At 36.2% G+C, this 20,354-nt stretch overlaps 1 protein-coding gene across 2 annotated transcripts in view; it reads right to left on the bottom strand.

Moving 5' to 3' along the window:
• Positions 1-20,354, bottom strand: part of ofcc1 (orofacial cleft 1 candidate 1) — a 460,325-nt gene that overhangs the window by 100,983 nt on the left and 338,988 nt on the right. For both annotated transcript variants that reach the window (XM_089125751.1, XM_089125752.1), the window contains exons 11-13: positions 18,395-18,634; positions 10,516-10,779; positions 8,328-8,469 (exon numbers count right to left, since the gene is read on the bottom strand). In XM_089125751.1, coding sequence (XP_088981877.1) covers positions 8,328-8,469; positions 10,516-10,779; positions 18,395-18,634 — 646 coding nt within the window. The remainder of the gene's footprint in view (positions 1-8,327; positions 8,470-10,515; positions 10,780-18,394; positions 18,635-20,354) is intronic.

The raw sequence follows: 20,354 nt of genomic DNA, 5'->3' as shown, positions 1-20,354 counted from the left end.
TCTATATTTTCACAGGTAATATATAACTTAAATCAAGCATAGTATGCAACAATTTGCAATCAATTAAGTTTTTTTCAACAACGATTCTTTATGTATGCAGCATAAGATACTGAAAAAAATACTTAAAAAAAAGATACTGACACAATAATAAAGACATTAGCCTTATATAAACCAAAGACCCCTGTCTCTGCCATGTGCAGTGCATGAATTTTTTCGAAGCTTTCGACTGTTCCGATCTACGGCCTGCAGCAATGTGGAGCAAAAGCCTGCCCTCCACCTCTGTTCTGTGTCCAGAGACTGTAATCCCTGTCAGCAGAGCATTCTGTCTGCCTTTGCGCCACGATCATGCATGTTTTAATGGGCCAGCCAACACAACTTTGTAACTTTGCCTTTAATTATCCTTCCTCCAGCCTGATGCTCAGATGGTGTCGGGTCTGAATTAACGCAGCGTTGACAGCTGTAGGCTATGTCCATGAACTTGGAGTGCTGCAGCCACAGCCCACGTTCTCCCAGGGTGAACAAGAGAGGCTTGTTATCCTCTGCTCACCATGAACGCAGAGAGAGTGGGAACCGGGCCTGAAGGGTTGGGTGACCGATGGGGACCTGTGCGCTCACCTAGGTTTCTAATTGCCCTGGTGTCGGTTCCAGAGTTGCAGAAATTCAAAGGTCAGTGAATTATTGATTACCCATGAGCATAATCCATGATTCTCATAATTACCCAATGCAATAGGGATAATCAAAAAGGGATGCAGAATAGAACACATTTTTGAAATACATTATGAACAATGAAATTGTTTAATACCATATGTATTTTTTTTTTTAATTATTGCTCCAAGGAACTATGATAGATTGAATATTTTAACTGAAAATTATGTATATTCATGAAATGTTCATATTATGTTATATTATATTATATAATCCTGTGAGTGTGCATATATATACACACACACACACACACACACACATATATATATATATATATATATATATATATATATACATACAATGTCCAATTTCTTATAAATATATATATATATATATATATATATATATATATACAATGATATCATGTTTAAAAACTGTGCATTATACAAGGCTTGTCACATCAGAACAGTTTGTTTTTTTCTTCACATAAGCTAAGCAGCCTTTGGGAATGTCTGTCCGACTCCATCACACTCACCACAAGAGGCTACATTTTTCTCATCTGCTAATAAACAAGTTTGATGTAAGCAAGGGTAGTTCGTCCATTTAAAGACGGGCAGTGGTAAATTAATTGGAGAAAGAATGCAGTGTGATTTAGTGAGTATGATCCTGTATTAGGGTTATCCGCTGTGACCGGGACTGGCCCCTCAGCGACAACAATATAAAAGAGCACGGCCGTGTTCCATAAACACTCTAAGAGAAAATCTTCAAAATTGTCATTGCGCTAAAAGGGCCCAGTGTACAATGATGCATTTACTTAAGGGGCAGGACACAATCAAACATAGCTTCCAAAAGCCCAGCCCACTTTATGCAGTTACAGATCCACAAAGGGTGATCAGAGCAGAAAGGCCTAATTTAATTAGTCATTTGAATTCAAACAGACCTAGTGTAACCGGATCGTTCACTTAATGTGAAAGGTCAGTTAACTCATAACGCCTGCAGCTATTTCATATGTTGCAATAGAGATTGTATTCTCTGTGGTTTTTAAATGAGGTACTATATATATATATATATATAGTTAGCTGTCAGTGCTGCTATTTGACATGTCTGAACATTACAAGATTACCAAGAGATGACAAGGAATGTACCTGTGTCCTGGATTTTTTTTAAGAGAAAAAGTCTGGAATGGACTGTCATAACTACAGTACAGTAGTACATAGAATATTATTATAATAATTAATATTGTTATCATTGTAACTATCTCGAAACACAAAGACATATTTCTGAAAAGGAATGTAAAGGAAGGTATATAAACACATACACATACTCTCTCTCTTGCATAATATATATATATATATATATATATATATAGTACTGTATGTGTGTGTGTGTGTGTGTTTGACGACTTTTGGTTATTTAGCACAGAAAAATTAAACACGTGATAAAACACGTTTGTCCAGCAATGGAGCCAAATTTGGATGTTCTCTATTTGCACTTTTTCCTCACTGAATTTGATTTTCACTTTAGAGTAATGCGAGGTTGTCAGCCCAATCCCGTCCTCTCGCTTGATGGGAATCCTCCATCTGAATATCATAAGAGTGTGTAGCAGTAATGCAACCTGAACTGATCCTTATGCTAACGTCATCTCTGCTCAGCGGTTTGACGCCGTGATGTCCGGTGAGGGACACCTTTTGATCACTTATTCGAGTCAGATTGAGTTTACCTCTGTTTGTCTGCGAACCTGCTTCTTTTTCATCCTATTCTTTCCTTCCACGTTTTTTTTTTGTGGCATATATAGTAAGTGGAACACAACTCTCCCAGAGTGCCATGGCATGGGGACACTTCCCATGTGGGGTGTTAGGAGCACTGTGGGAGGTCAAAGTTCACAGCAGAGAGGAAGTGACAAGCTGTGAAATGTAAAAGACCAATTTCTTCCACATGTTGCGGCGCTCTGAGAACAGCGCCGAGCTGTCAGCTAGCATCACGCTTAAAATGGGACAGGTTGCTACCCAGCAGACCTGTCACGACTCATTTGTAATTAAAAAGCCTATGTGATGTTTAAAGCTGAGCACCCCAGAAACTTTTTTCTTGTTCTGCTCTGTTAAATAAAGATGAGTAAAAAAAAAGGCCCAAAAACTTTTTTTTTTCTCTGAAAAAAAAAAGAAAAGAAAAGATTAATAACAGAACAATGTCCTTGCGCTAGATCAATACCAAATGAGACTGCTTGATGTTGGTTCAGTGGCGTCAGAATGTTTCGTGACCCAAGTCAGGACAGAACGCTCGGAGACAGGAAGGTGTGCCAGGGAAATACGCACTTATTGAAGTAAAAACTGCTCTACACATGGACTTGAGTGAAAGGAAACTGCTTATTTGCCTCTTTCCTGTCCAAACTAATCTTTATATAATGGGAGGGCTGGCTATTTTAGAGCATAAATTACACAACTTCTCAAAAAAAAAAGGTTCTTTTTTTTTTTTTACATTTCCTGAAGAAAAAAAATAAGTGATGCTTGTCTGTGTAAAACTCACCAGCATAATTCTAGGGTTTTGGTGGTTGATATGTAGATGACAGGGTGTTGTGGGTAGCAGGTAAACTGGTAGAACATGGTGCCAGCAACAAGATACTGTACATGAGGACAAACACACTGATAGAACAAATCATTTAAATTAAATTGCTTTTTCCAGAGTGATTTAGGTGGCTGCCAGGACAGTACTATTCTGAGTTTTCAACAGATTACAGTGCAGTTTTTAATTTTTTCAGAGTGTTTTCACAGCATTCCAGTGTTTATACTTGCCATATCCAGACAGCAAAAATGTTTGAACAACTTCATGAGGACTCTGGGAGAGCAGGTATGTCTGTACTGGCACCTTAACGGCACCCAGTTTTTATTTGTCTAAATGAATTGCATATATTTACAAAATTAGTCTAAAATAGCATATAAGCCTTTTTAATGAAATTAAAGGTCCATGGTTAATAAAAAATGTTCATGAAATTAAACGAAAGGGCCCTATCATGCACATGCACATTATCTTAAACATGGGCGTGCTGGTCTGGTGTGTCCGGGCGCATTGCTATTCAGTTGTAGGTAACTGAAAAAGACTGTGCCATTGACCAACAGAAACCTGATCTAAAGTCAATGGCGCAAAATTTATTTGTTTATTTATCCCTCTGGGGACCAAGGTGTATTTGGGGTCCTTGAGATGTTCTGACATGCCCTGACATTTGTACTTTTTTCAGTTGCTTATAAACATATTAATGGCACAGGTGAAATTACACTATATTTAGCAAAAGCAGGGCTACCATAATATGTGAGCAACATGTATGTACATGTTTGTATTTTTGAGAGAATATTGTTTATGCGTGGTTATTGAAAAAAACTAAAAATGAAAGTTTCTGAAATAAGGCCACAAAACACATACGAAACATGCGTCCACAAGACTTGTGACTAATGGATGTTGTGGCTTAGAGTTTTTTTTTGTTTGTTTTTTTCTCACAGCGCAGAAAGACAAGGTAAGGTTAGATTTATGATAAACTGGATGTTTTATCCAGCTGGCGTTTTCATGGCTTGGGTTAACATTAGCGTTTGAATAGCGCACGTTCTAAGTGGGCAGGGTCACATTAACACGTCATACAGTACGCTATAATTAGGTGAAAGGAAAAATACTGACATCTCTCTCTTTTCATACAGATTACATCAACTGAGAATAGTTGCTTTTTTATATAAATTACTTCATTTAAAAGAAGAGAATTTCAGCTTCATAAAGATCTTTTGTGTCTCTGTGACAAGTATTTATTGAGTAACAGTTCATTTTTCGGACACTTTCAGAGAGATTTTTGCAGAGATAGAGTGAGCTCAAAGCGCACCCTGTTTATATTATTTATTTTACAAAACCTCAAGGTTTTGATGTTAATACAAGTGTACACAAAAAATAAGACCCTCTAAAGTGTATAATCATGTATTGATTTTATATGACCATTAATGACGGAGTATTTTAAGTCTATGTTGCAGCTATGTAAAAAAAAAAAAAAAAAACGATCAAAACACGGGGGTGCGTTTTTGGTCCCCAGGGGGTTAAATAGAGAGAGTGCACCTATAAGCAGGTCCACAATGTGTGTACACTTTGTCCCACTTTGATTGTCTTCATAGATAGATAGTAGATAGTAGGCTTTAACTTTGCGCACAAGCAAATCCGTTTCCTCCCTAGAGAAGCATTCCGTTTTTTCACTTGCAAATTCCAATTTTTAGCAGTGGGGATTTCTTTAATACTGCAGGCTCGGCTTCCCCTTTAATCTCAAAAAAATAATTGTCAAATATGTACTATTGTGTTAACATTTTATTGACTAAAATTTCGTTAGAACACTTTCATCTCGAATACGAGTTGAGCTACATAGCAGGTTTGGCTGACCCGATTTCCATATATTCCAGTAGCATTTCACAGCGCATTTCCCTGTTGAAGCCTAGTGTCCATTGACTTCAATAGGGCTACTTTGAACAGTTTTTTTCAGTGCTTTGTAACTAGTCGGTCATTGGATAAATGCTGCGATTATGCAAAAAAATTGCTAGCCAATGTTCATCATATATTTCACACAATTATACACTGTAAGTAGCCTAACTCTGCTGAGAGGACACTGGTCAAGTCACTGGAAAATACACCTAGTTGGTACGACAGGGTCAGAGAGCATTTTCTTGAAAAGGAACATAGGGCAGAATTTACGTATAAATAAATGGACAATTTTTATGATGTAGGCCGAAAATGAGCTTCCCGTCTTTGAAAGACCAGAAGCCTGGTAAATAGCGAAGCACAACTGGCTTTTAATGGGAATGGCAGATGAGACTCTGATTGGTTTATTGCATGCTAACACCCAAAACACGTCCATTACTCTTTAAGAGAATAGGGACAACCCTTTTAGACCATGTGCCGGGTGTGCCGACAATTTTTCCCATTGTTAAACTAGCAAAAGTGGATTCGGACACTCCCTAAGTGCACTTGGGCCGTGTGCTTTAGACCATGCACTTAGATAATTCATAGATAGTCTAAACAAGGCTTTAATGTGTTCTGAGGGCATTTCCAAAAAGCATCATAAGCCAACTATGGTCCCAAGTTCCATCACAACTAACAACATTTATCATTACATCGTGACTAACTAACAAGTTCCATCACTACTTCATAATTTCCCGAAACCATAGTCCTAATAAACATTCCCGAACAGCATCACAAAATTGTAAGGTTGAAACTATTGCACTTGACCTGTGAGATCATGCTCTTGGACAATAAGCAAGATAACATGCAGTACATTTCATATCTTTCATTCCATTTAAATATATACTGTATATGCATTTTAATCTACATATTTCAGCATTTAAAGAATCATTGCCATTTTTAAGAGCATGCATGAGCATTAATGTGTAAGGGAACCTCAGACTATGAAGTGAGAGGTAACCCACAATTAATCAATCATCAAATAAATCAAAAATAGCGAAGTAGTCCTAAGATGAGGTCATTACAACAGCATTTTGGAGATTTTGGGCCCTATCTTGCACCCGGCGCAAAACTGACGCATATATCATTCCTTTTTTGCACCCGCGCAAAGCAGGCTTTTTCCCTCCACAGATGCACGTCGGTAAACTAGGGAATGAACTTGCACTCCCTGGGTGGATCGGCGCAAAAAAAGGAGGTGTGTTTCGGCTAAAACATTCCCTGGTGCAATTTTACAGTTCCAGAAAACAATTGCGCCACTGACCAGAAAAAAACTGGTCTAAAGTCAGTGGCGCGCTGCGCATTGTTCATAACGCTATTTCTAAACGTGCATGCTTGGCCATAATGTAGCGGGTGCACAATGCGCATTCACTTTGATTCTCTCATCAACACAGATGCAGCAGTTTTTATTTTTGCAAATCATACATTATAACAAGGAAAAATATTAACACATGAGGGAAATCTTTGTGGTTTACATGAAGATGAAAAAACCTAATTACCCATTTTTTTTAAGACTCATTGTAGTACTGAAGGATCAGACCTGTTCTGTTCAGATCTGAAACATATGTATATAATGTTTAACCGACGCTGATTTGGGTGGGTTTCTCCCATACCCTTACAACGTCTCTGTCTTTCACTGCCCTGACGAGAACGTCGGTCTCATCGGATATAAACTCTCTTGGCGTTCGCCAGGTAAACCCGCCATGCCTGGTAAACAATCTGTCATGCACCTGCTCTCAAAGGGTATGTTGGGTAATGCTCTGATTGGATTATTTCACGTTACGCCCAAACCACACCTATGAATAATGACGCTACTTCAGACCAAACCCTTTTAAACTTGTGTCGGGCGCAAGAGTCATTTATCCCGCCGGTAAAATAGCAACAGTGCCCAAGACCCGCTCACAAAGTTATTTGCGCTTCGCGCTTGATACTTGTGTTTCAGATCGTTAAAATATGGCCCATTATGTTGTAGAGAAAGCTGTTGACTGAATGAACAGTATATATAGCTTACAGAAGTTAAGTGTACGCCAGTTAGATAATACATGTTAGTGTGATTAAAAAAGTATATGTATATTCTATTGTTTTGTGAAGTATAATAATCTGACAATAATGGAGTTCTTGAATCAATAAATCGATGGAAGTTATTACACCTCCACATGCGAGTGACGTCATTTAGGACAGCCCTATATTGTTAAACCAATGTGGTTCAAAACAACAGAGGTGCGAAGTCTTGATGATATTCTGGTCTCTAGATATGGCTCGGAATGGTCATCCTTCAAACTAAAATGTGTGTCTCTAAACGCTTATAATAAGTAATTGCATGCCTCTTCTCAATAAGTCACACAATTTGAGGTTGCATTCATGGCCAAAGCAAAAGAAGATTAAGTCTGAGGTTTGAAAATATGGAAGCTTATGACAAAAGTATTGAAACACCATCAAAGCACAGGGCATATACATGCTGTCTACATCATTTATAAACAAAATTAAGCCAACAAAGATGGAATGAACTATAAACATTACACAGACAACAACACAGGCAAAAGGGCCCCAGTGACGTAACGTGAAAACAAACGTACGGTACAACCGGCTTGATTTGCTCCATTTGTTTGTTGAATGTGACTGTGAAGTTCTTCAAAACAGTATTCAGCACACAAACATTTCCCGAGCGCTTTGAAAGCTTCTCTATGTGTCCCATTCCAGAATCATCTGCCATTTCCCAAACAAACGGCAAACAATGAACGCACCGAAAAAAAATTCAATAAGCTAATGGAGGCGCACACAAGTGATTGAGCTCTATTAGAGATCAAGCTATTACCCAATCCCGCTTAAGTTGACTGCTCACGGTTCAACACAGCAACGTGAGCCGGCTTCCGGCTGAGAGTTTTGATTAGAGGAAATATGTGCCATTTGCTAACGCACCAACGGATGATGATGATAGCTTTCAGTGAGAATCGTCAATCATCTGTAAAGCCGGGTGTCTTATGTTAGTGAGCTTCATTTACAGTGAAAACAATTTGGCCTAAATGTCGCGTTGTTGTGCTGCGTAAATTGGACGTGCTTTAGTCTGAACGCAGAAGGTTCATTTGCTCTGCATGAATGCCCAACCAGATTCTAACTGGCAGCTGCCATTCTGCTTCTGTGTGGGAGTCTGTGGCGGGCCGTGACATTCGTTGGCATTTATTCCTGTCGAGGGGGTGCAGAAGTCCTACCTGGCAGAGAGGCAGAGGAGCGGGTGGAGGTGTCCGGGTGGGGAGGAAGCCCCTGGCTGGAGCTCAGCTGGGGGTGAGAGGGGATCTGCAGGGTGAAGCTGCGCTCCGGCACCCCGGTGCTGCCCCGCGGGAGTCTCTTCACCTGCACAGAGGGATGTCTTCTGATTGACAAAGACTGATTATGAGAGTTGGCTAATAGATATTGCAGAGCCGTGGCTCTCGACTGGTTTTGCTTCAGGACCGAGATAATTTAGGAACAGGGATTTAATTGTGTTTGATTGGACACAGCCTTTGACATCAACAACAAAACATATGTAAGTGTTTCTCCTCCCTTATAAATACTGATAAGCTCATTTATTTTGCTATTGTTTCTCTGCTCAAATATGCTTAGTTGCATTTATTTATTTTTTAGTGTTGCTGTTCTTTTCTCTCTCTCTCTCTCTGCTGTCTGTGAACCTTCCAAAACAGACCTGATATTTTTTGGGTCAGAGCACACCTCTATTTTGACTTTCTTTATGTGTGCATGTATGTACATTTGTATGTATGTATGTATGTATGTATTTATTTATTTATTTTTGTTTATTAATTTATTTATACATTTTAGGACAGTGGGGAATTGAAAGGAAATTATAGTTAGAATAGGAATGGAATGCCGAAATGATTTTAATCCAGATCCAATCCAGGAGCATGCTAAGTGCCGGGACAAGTCGACTACCTTGACAATTTTTTTACTACTAAAATCATGGACTGTTTCACTCCCAGGTGGAATCTGACCATTTTTGACATGTTCTGCACTGATTTGGGGAGAAATCTGCATATTTCTGTAGAATTGATGGTAAAATGTGTTAAACAAAGCTGAAAGCATTTTCAAAGTATTTATTTTGAACAAGCATGGGGTTGGTGATGCATATTAAGGACCTTTTGTGAAGTACACACAAAATTCATTATTTTTATGAATGCATTAGATTGAGATAAGTCATGCTTTGCTTTTTGACTTCATTAAGATGTTTAATAAAAGGATCAGTGCATCTTCTAAAATGTATCTGGATCTGTTTAGTAAAGATGTGGTTTGTTTACAACCTGGCTCCAATTTCCAATTTTCTTGCAAGAGCCATTTACACTCTCTATCTCTCACACACACATATACAAAACAGGACCCTTTTCTCCCAGAACAGAGTTCGGTCAAGGTAACTACTAGTGCTAGGCTAAAAAAAAAAAAAACTTCCCTCAAGTTTTACTGCATTAGTCGAGAGAGATTTTTTTTCTTTAGGAAAATCTGAATTGATATCGCTGTAGTTCCTCAGATCAAGCGAAATGTTACAGCATGACATAAACATGAATGAACATCAGAAGGTATGTTGAAAGATACAGTACTGTACAACTTACAAAAATACGTATCATGTCACATTTAAATCGCTCAATCTGTGTTTTAACTGCGGAAAAAGCAGATAAAACAGCTTGTAAACAATGTCATGTAATGTTACATTTACCTAAGAAAAGCCACTCAACTTCCAAAAACTCATTAGTCAGCTAGAAAAAAAAAAAAAAAAAACCCGAAGAGGAGCATTTTGCAAAATGTATGCACTATATTGCATGTTCGTTGTATTTTTACTAAACCAGTTTTCAATATTTAATGTATTTTTGAATAAAATCTGTCACAGCAGTCTGTCATTTTAATGACACCATTTGATTAGAAACATAACCATGATATAGTCCTGTTAATATAACGTTATTATAATATACAAAAAGCTTCATTATGTCTAATTTAAATGCAAGTAGCTTACAAGTCAGTGAATTTTATTCTTTAACATTATAGTGATAAGTCGAAAGTCAAAATTGCGATCTAAAAACTCACACTTGTGAATTTATATCACTCAATGACTTTATCACAAACAATTGTGACTTTATATCACACAATTCTGACTTTATCACAGAGAATTGCAACTTTATATCATGTAACTGACTTTATGCACAATTGTGACTTTATATCACGCAATTCTGATTTTATCACACAATTGTGATTTTAAAAAGTCAGAATTGTGAGATGTAAATTTGCAATTGTGAGAAAAAAGTCAGAATTGTGAGATAAAAAGTCGCAACTACCTTTTTTATTTTTTTTATTCTGTGGCAGAAACAAGCTTCCATAATTATCAGTAAAGTAAATGTCTAGTACATCTTAAAGGTGTACCTGGAAGTAGAGGTTGCATAGCCAGTGGTCCAGGTCAGTGGAGAGTAGATGCTCAATTTTGCGGAATTGGTTGAGTGAGGGGTTCGGCCTGCCACGCAAGAGAGGGGTCTTGAAATTGCCCTTGAAGAGTTGAAGGGAGCAGTCGCAGACGGGAAATGCACCATAGCCGACCACACAACTCACATGACTGTGATCACCAGGCAGAGATAACAGCTTGAACAATAGAACACTGGACGGCAACAGATCGCAGGAAGCAGGTAAGACCTGAGAGAGACAAAGGGGAGAACAACTAAATATAAAACCTATCATCTAAAACAAATGAAAATTATAATCTATTTTAAACAAAACGGAGGGAGTCAAAATGATTTATAAAGCACTTTAAACACAGAGTAGACCTAGGCAAGACTAATCTAATTTGTATAATAAATAAAAATTACATTTATATACAACCCAAACAACGCACTTGTATCTAAATGGAAACATAGACTTCTATTGCTTATATATATACAGCTAGTTATAAATACTGTAACATAACTAACCAACACCCCAACTGAAAACTTTATTTATTTTATTTCTACGCTGTTTTTACAAATCAGGACATCCCCAAAATTAGCTTTTTTTGAGATTTTGTCCCCAAAATATGATTAAGTAAGATATACACAGAATGGCCATTATGTTGTTGCACAATGTATAACTGCATCTTGTATATAGACAGGTTTGAAATATATTTATAGAAGTAGAGTATACAAGCTTGATGATAATGATAATGATGATGATGATGTCACACCAAAAATAGGAAATAAAAAATATATATATTTGTTTGTTTGTTTGTTTGTTTGTTTGTTTAAAACCCCGTTACTCACCTAACTTATTACTCATTAATCCAAACTGTGGGTTATTGTAAAAACATATTGTAAAGACAAATTGTGGCAATTATGAATAAAGTAGGGCTGTCAAATGATTAATCGCGATTAATCGCATCCAAAATAAAAAGTTTGTGTTTACATAATATATATGTTATATTATATGCACTGCGTGCAATTATTTTATATATATATATATATATATATATATATATATATATATATATATACACACACACACACACACACACACACATGAATGTATATTTAAGATTTTTTTATTTATATATAAAATATTTATATATAATATCAATTATATAAATCTGCAGTATATACAATATATACATGAAAATATTTCTTAAATATATACAAGCATGTGTGTGTATTTATATATATATAAAATAATTATACACAGTGCACCTACATGTAAACACAAACTTTTATTGTGGATGTGATTAATCGTTTGACAGCCCTAGAATAAATATTAATTTATTCATTTAATTTTTTTTTTTTAAATATTACACACAAAATAAAACAAAAATAATGGATCCCAAGGTCAAACCAGTGGTCTACTAAATTTCCTCACAAAATATGTAAATGTGCTAAATATGATCTAAAGTTTGATCCTAGATGATGAAACATCAGAATGAGATTACAGCTGTTTTCAGGAAGCCATCTCAGCAGGGGCGCCAGCATGTGACGATCCCAACATGACAGCCGTGACATCACTAGAACATGCAAAGCAGGCACATTTAACAGAAAATGTGGTATATCAGGAGAATGTGGCATGAGGAATACCAGCGTTTAACACACGGAGATCCTTATTTACCCATCAAGCAAGAGACAGACCTTTAAAAAATGAACTGACAGAAAGAAGCGCTTGACTTCATCAATCATTCCCGGAATATTCCATCCCTCCATTAGGTGTAATGGAAAACGGAGAAGACTTGTTTTATCACATTCATCATGTGTTTCTCTTCTAATCGCTTCGTGCTCACACCTAAAAAAAAAAAAACGGCACAGATTCCCTGCGTCGGGCCTCAAATTCATGCCATAATCTCCCGCAGTATACATATTGAAAAATATTTCAGACGCTTAATTCACTGAAAAATAAGCAAGAACATTGCTGACTGTATCAATTGGCAGGGGGAAAAAAGATTAAAAAAGAGAGTGAAAACAATAAAATGACTGAGACGTTGTATTTCAGGCCTATGTCAGTTCTCAAGTGGAACTGCTGCATGCTGGGAATCTATTAAAGCATCACAGCGATCGCATTTCATTCAAAACAGACCTGTGCTTACTGAGCAAACTCCACAAGAGAAAGAGGGAAAAGAGAAAACGCAAACTTGAAGGCATACATAGAAAAAAAAAATACAATAATTTTTTTTTTACAAACTGTGTAAAGAATCTCTATTTTTTTTTCTACAGGAAAAAAAAAACAGCATTTTCATTTTGGGATGAACTACTCTTGTGAGTGGGCTTGCCTCATGGACTGCTGGTCTCATTTTGCTTTTAAACATATCGTATCGACTGTTTTTGCTTTAGATGGAAGCGCTGTGAAACAATGGAATGAAGAGATGGGGGGGGGGGGGGACTAAGACTTCAGATTGGCAAAGATGTGAAAGATTCTTCTTATCTTCCGCTTCCTTGCCTGGACCATCACGGCTTTCACATCCCACTTGAAGGAGAGACTCAAATCTGCAAGATGGATCAAACCAGAGCAACTCTAAGCACCAGCCAGAGACACTCAAGAAAAACATGATGAGCTGTAGCTTTCCTCCTACTATCGCTAATTCCTCATTTCCTCCGCGAGAGCTGTGTGGAAAACAGACGAGATGAGGCGAGAGCACACGGTAATGTGGGCAACAGCAAAAAGCAAATGAGCCAATTACAGACAAATCTGATGGAAATCTTCGAAACATAAACATCAACAGCAACAGGATTGGCTATAAATAAGAGCTGGTAGAGGATAGAGGAGACTGACACTAGACAATCTCAATGGAGCGCTAAACGATTGCCTGCCAAATCAGAGCCCACGGTTTTGGACCAGAGAGGAGGAGTATTCAGTTAAAGCGGCCCACTTTATTTTCTTTGTGTCAGATGCTTCTGTCTGCAGATATAGGCCTGACTACACCAGCGCATGCTAGATTTAGGGCTTTAATTATTGAACTTGATCACGTTTTTAGGATCTTTATTTACAGTGTTTGCAAGGCACTGGCTGAACAACATTTCTGGTTAGGATTTGAAGTAAACTAATAGATTCCCCAAAACTCTCCCATTCAAACTTCATTTTGAAGATTATTACACTGCATGTCCAAATGAATACAAAATAAATATATTTTTTAAAAAAAGGATAAAGTTAAAATTTTAAAACAAATAAAATCATATATATATATTTTTTTAATGATTATTCAATAATATGACTTTTACAAGAATAAAGTGTGGTTACAAGATTCAAGTACACTTTAAAAATATTTTTTGCTGCTTGTTGAAATTGTTTAATTAAAACGAGCTTAAACAACACAAATCTATATATTTTGCCCAAAGTTAATTTGATTGTGTTCAATCTACTTAAATATGTAAAATTTAAGTTTACTTAATCTGTTTGTGTTGGATTACATGAATGATTTGTGTTGCATTAACTGAAACTGGGCTGTGCTTGTTACAGTAGTTCCCAGCATGCTTTGCATATGGCTGAATTAAGAGACAATACATTTCTAAATTAAGTGTTATTTTGAGAAAATGAGAAAAGGGGAAGACTTTATGGTGCGTAATTGTGTTTAATGTACAATTACATTGCTTAGTACTGTTTAAATTACATTAAAATAAACTTCATTGGATTGGATGAATGAATATTATGAATTTGAGTAACTGAAATGTATCAGGAAGCCTTTTTAAATTCACTGAAAATATTAAATTAAGCTGTGACAAACCATAGTAAATAAGTTGAATCAACCTTAGTACATTAAGTTGATTTAACGTAAGCACATTCAATTGGAATAACAGAATTGCATAATGCTGAAATAAAGCAAGTTAATTACATGGAAAACATGTCCACGATTTTCTTTATGTTCATTCAAAGAGGTTTTATATATGAAGAGTTCAGATGCAAAAGCCTCTAAATGCCATTTGAAATGTTCTTCTTGAATGATGATTTTTATCAAACTTGTATATTTAAGTTCAGTAATTTCCCTTAAATAACAATTAATAGGTAATCATCATTGCCATTTAAGTGAGATCACTGAACTTAAATATACAAGTTTGATAAAAATCATCATTCAAGAAGAACATTTCAAATGGCATTTAGAGGCTTTTGCATCTGAACTCTTCATATATATATATATATATATATATATATATATATATATATAATTTTAGAAAAATATTGCATATTTTTTATATATTTTATATATTTTATGGATTTTTATGGATTTTAAGACTATGCTTTAATCAAAACTATTGTTAAAAATTTTACTTTATTCTCATAAAAAGGCCTATAATGAGATTATAGTCATTTTTTTCATCGGTGTGCTGTGCTTTTTAAATTAAACGATTAACGTCTGCAATTGACTTCATTGGAAGTCCTTCATTGGGTTTCTTTCTTAAAAACGTTCAAGTCTTTACTTGCAAATATTTGCATACAGTAAACATTTGCATAGTTGTTCACCACACAGTCACTGCATTAATTCTCATTCACAGCCAACAGAAAACAAGACAACCTTATAACCTTAAAGGAGTAGTTCACTACATTTAAATAAAAAATAAAAAAACTTTTGCTGATGATTTATAATTTACTCACCCACATGTCATCCAAGATATCCATGTCATTCTTTCTTCAGTCGAAAAGAAATTAAGGCTTTTGATGAAAACACTCCAGTATTTTTCTCCTTATTATGGACTTTACTGGTAACCTGGCGGTTTCGCTTGATAAGACCCTTATTCATCATCTGGAATCGTTTAAAGCCCTTTGAGCAGTTTGCACTGAAACTGTCTTTTGGACCTTGAACCGTTTGGTTACCAATAAAGTGCATTATATGGATAAAATCCTGGACTGTTTTCATCAAAAACCTTAATTTCTTTTCGATTGAAGAAAGAAAGACACGGACATCTTGGATGACATGGGGGTGAGTAAATTATCAGCAAGATACTTTAAGTTTTTTTTTAAAGTGAACTACTCCTTTAATACTGTTCTTTTGCTCTGAATGGCACTAATATTTTCATAAATGCACATGTAGTTATGTATTTATTTTTCTTATCTGCCTCAGTAGTTTTACTTGAAATCTGACACTGCTGGAATTCAGGTTTCACAGCATTTCTACTTCATTTTTATCCCAATAAATCGTCAGCTCTTGTATAATGAATTATAAATTTGATTTATGTTCACATACTAAATGTCATGTTAGAAAAGCAGCTGTTTTATTCACAGTGACTGTCCCTCAAGTCAAACCTTGAGCATTCAGCAGCAGTTTTTAATACAGTCTCTTTCCACTTCCATACACTCACTGACTGTGTAATATCACATTTCATAAGCCTCATTCTGACTCTATATTTAATAACTCAAGTGGAACTGCAGTGAGAAAAAACTGGAGCAGTTCTGTTTTTGGAGTTTAGTCCTGTCTGATGACCGACACATTTGATTTTCGCTGGAATTAAGATCACTGAAAAGCTCAGAAGGCACAACATATCAAAAGCGTTTTCCCTATCCTTGTGTGGGTGTTTTGCACAAACCCAAACCGAATGTTGTGCAGAATGCAATCTATAAAGTGTATTTTTCTTGCTTGGCTCTCTGGAATACCTGAATAGCCCCGAATTTAGTGAGTCTGGAATAGTGTTTTAGTCCTTAGTTATATATGATTGTTAAACAAGATATTTTATTTCTTATGCATATACATTGTGATTATTATATGATTACTTTAATTCATGTTCTATGTTAAGCACTTTAAATTACCATGGTGTGTGAAATGTGCTATATAAATAAACGAGCCGTTCCTAATGTGCTTTGTTGTTGTTGTTTTTTTTGTATATAAATACTTTTTCCCCCTCAGAATGAACATATTAAACTAAAATTAAAATATAAAAATATATATATATATATATTAGCAGGGGCAATTATAAGATGTTTCTTTAGCCCCACATCAGCATAAAATGATTGCTGAAGAATTGTATTAAAGTAATAATGCAACAAAAAACAATGCATTAAAAAATAAAATAAAAAAAACAGCTGCCGCTCCTTTCGTTTTGCTGTTTATGTTTATTTCGCGAATACATTTCTGTTTAACATCAGCCTCCTTCCCAGAACTTGAACTTTGTCACGATTACATCTCTTAAAAATGAACATTATTTGATGTCATATAATCAAATAGCTGCAAGTGCTGAATTACTACTTATACAGGTCACTTAATTTGACTAATTTAAATTGTGGGGTAATGCAGCACTGTTTTACATGGTCAAAGCAATCCTACTAAAAAATGCATTTGAGTGTGTTAAAAGTTATATAATATTACTCTGTATGTCAGACACGTGTGCGTTGTAGTAAGCTAGATCGATATAATATCATATTAATTAAATCTGAATGACTTGTGTTGATAGAAAAATGCAATTAACTTTTTTAAAAAAATATATTGTATCGTGGAGAAAATTACTGTTACCACAAATTAGGCTTTTTCTGATTAAACTATTTTTCTTGTAATGCAGATGGTACATCACTGCATGGTGACGCAATGACATGGGCTGTTACACAGGTTAAAATACTAATTTCTCTGGATATAAACATTGGACACAAAAATCTTACAGATTTATACACAATACACAATTTATGTAATTCAAATGAAACCAGTTTAGTTAGGTCAACACAATTTAGTTGAATTAGGTCAAATTAATTTACTGTACAGCCCATTCTCACCCCCAAGGAGTCACCTAACTGACTTGGGAAGCATTTTGACCATGCTTCAATATCTGGCGCTTTCCTTTAGCGTCAGTTAGATGACGCCGTAGGATCGCGTCATGTAACTAACGGTAAAGGGCGCCTAAAACCTCAAACATTGAAGCATGGTCAAAGGTGATGCCTTGGGGTGAGAATGCATTGTGTGTTAAACTTATCGTTAATACATTTGTCAAACAATTGTTTTTTTTTTTTTATGTTGGCCTAACTTGTTTTTCTTTTATTTAGTTTTTATTTAGTGAGGTTTAATTAATTTATTGACTGTACTAACATTACCATAGTTATTAGTGAAGCAACTACTCACAGCATACTCTTCAGCACAATGGCAACCACAAAAAAAAACATTCTTATAAATTCTTATAAATTCTTATAAATGCCCAACATAACTGAACGTTAAATGCTAAAATGTCTTTACCTTTACTGAAAAACATAAAATAACACTTAATCCATAAATTCCCTCTCCTAATGCAAAGCATCCTACAGATTTACAGAACTACAATCCACTGCTCAGTTAGTTATACTGTATGTCAACAAAAAAACAATCAATGTAGTTCTAACACAAATGGTTTAAGTGAACTTTAGTTTTAAATAAGGTAGATTGAACACAATAAAACTAAGATGTGACAAAACGTTCAAAAATCGTTTTACTTTAAATTTTAATTAGACTGAACGAGAGGGAAAACAAATTTGGAGAATACCTTTGCAGAATATTTTTATTCTACCAAACAGAATATTTTTTAATACAATAAAAAAAAAATGTTTTTTAGCTTATTAAATTGTGAAAAGAAATCTCATCATTGCTGCCAAAAAACATGACAAATGCCCTCAGTGTTGTATGTCATATGACAGACGGCCCCTCTAAACAGCACCCTTGATTGATAGAAGTAAAATACCGCACAATTCCTAACAAAAAGGTGATGAGGTTCGATTGCTGTGCTTTTTAATGTAGCATGAATCCACTCACATCAACAATCATCAAATCAGTTCCATGAACATCAGACATTTTGTTGTTGGGGTTAAACAAACGGCAGTTCTGCGGGTGTCTCAGGAGGGCAGTTTGCTGGGGTTTTCTTACCATGTAGAGGCTCTGGTTAATGTTGAGCTCTGTGTCACAGTATCGGCCCTGGTGTTCCACGGGTTCTGTGCTTCCAGCCCACTGCTGCTCCTGCAGACGAGACCAGCGCACCGTTCGGCCGCCCAGTTCAGTCTGAAGAGACACGCTCAGTGAGTACAGACCTCTGGGCAGCTTCTCTCTCACGGCCCTCAGACACAAAACAAACACCTCTATGGGCTGCGGAGTCCGAGTCCATTCCACCTACACAGAGAGAGTGAGAGAGAGAGAGAGAGAGAGAGAGATAGTGAGAGATTTCACTATGTAAAACAGTGATTTAGAGAGAAAGAAAAAATTACTTTACAGAAACAATTTCACTTGCATTGAAGATTCTCTCTTCAACTCTTTATTACAGCTTTATACTGTATATTTACACCAGATTTGCTGAAGCTTGTAATCTTAAAAAAAAAAAATAATAATAATAATCTAAAAATAAATTAGAGAAATATTAAGGATGACAAAAAAAAAATCTAAAAATAAATTAGAGAAATATTAAGGATGACCCAAAGTTTATGTAGGGATTACATTTTCCCCTCTAATTAGCAAATTATGATGTCATATGGTGGCGGCAATCATGGATTATAGAATTTTCATGAACAGTCACATGTTTAAATGACAAAAGGCAGCAAAATGTCCTGCACATTCTGTATGCTATATTACACAATACTGAATGCTCAGGTATATATTAAAGGGTTAGTTCACCCAAAAATGAAAATTAAGTCATTAATTACTCACCCCCATGCTGTACCAACCCCGTAAGACCTTCGTTCATCTTCGGAACACAAATAAAGATATTTTTGATTGAATCTGAGGGCTGTATCACTCTTCCATAGACAGCCTGAGGGACTGCCTCTTGACGGCCCAGAAAGTCATTAAAAGAAAAGGTTTAAATATTCCATGTGCCTACAGTGGCTCAACTATAACTTTATCAAGCGACGAGAATACTTTTTGTGCGAAAAAAAACGTAAATAACGACTTTATTCGACTTTCCATTACTTCCTTATGGGCGCATGCGCGAGAACTGAGACGAGACCGTTCTTCTTCGACTACTTTTTGTTACCGGCTGCTCACCGCTTAGGAGTTTTACCGCCCCCTACCGTATAAGATGACGTACTGATATAGCCGGAGGCGCAAAACGTTCTGTTTACAAGCAGTACGTCATCTTATACGGTAGGGGGCGGTAAAACTCCTAAGCGGTGAGCAGCCGGTAACAAAAAGTAGTCGAAGAAGAACGGTCTCGTCTCAGTTCTCGCGCATGCGCCAATAAGGAAGTAATGGAAGTCGAATAAAGTCGTTATTTACGTTTTTTTTTTCGCACAAAAAGTAGTCTCGTCGCTTGATAAAGTTATAGTTGAGCCACTGTAGGCACATGGAATATTTAAACCTTTTCTTTTAATGACTTTCTGGGCCGTCAAGATGCAGTCCCTCAGGCTGTCTATGGAAGAGTGATACAGCCCTCAGATTCAATCAAAAATATCTTTATTTGTGTTCCGAAGATGAACGAAGGTCTTACGGGGTTGGTACAGCATGGGGGTGAGTAATTAATGACTTAATTTTCATTTTTGGGTGAACTAACCCTTTAAGTAGTAAACAAACTGTGTAAATCATTACTAATAAATGGTAGAAACAAACCGAATGCATGTAGTGGTTGTTGGCCTTTTGCTGTAGAGATTTTCCATTTACTAAATACAGTAGGCACTCTGATTCCATGTATGGGGCACATATGGCATACAAACACAAGTAGACAAAACCTGTTTAGTTCAAAAGCTCACTCGCAATTAATGGAAAGGCACAGATCATGAGTGAGATGATACGACCAGTGCGGGCGCGGCCAGATCTGCCTCTCTTGGACTACTGTCATTGTCGTTGCGACTCCTCACCCTGCCTCCCCGTTGCCCCCTAACTGTACTATGAATACTTCGGC

Source organism: Pimephales promelas, chromosome 22 (assembly GCF_988280905.1).
Source record: "Pimephales promelas chromosome 22, fPimPro1.hap1.1, whole genome shotgun sequence".
Classification (NCBI taxonomy): domain Eukaryota; kingdom Metazoa; phylum Chordata; class Actinopteri; order Cypriniformes; family Leuciscidae; genus Pimephales; species Pimephales promelas.
Note: the sequence above shows the minus strand (reverse complement) of the source record. Positions and strands in the feature narration are given on the sequence as shown.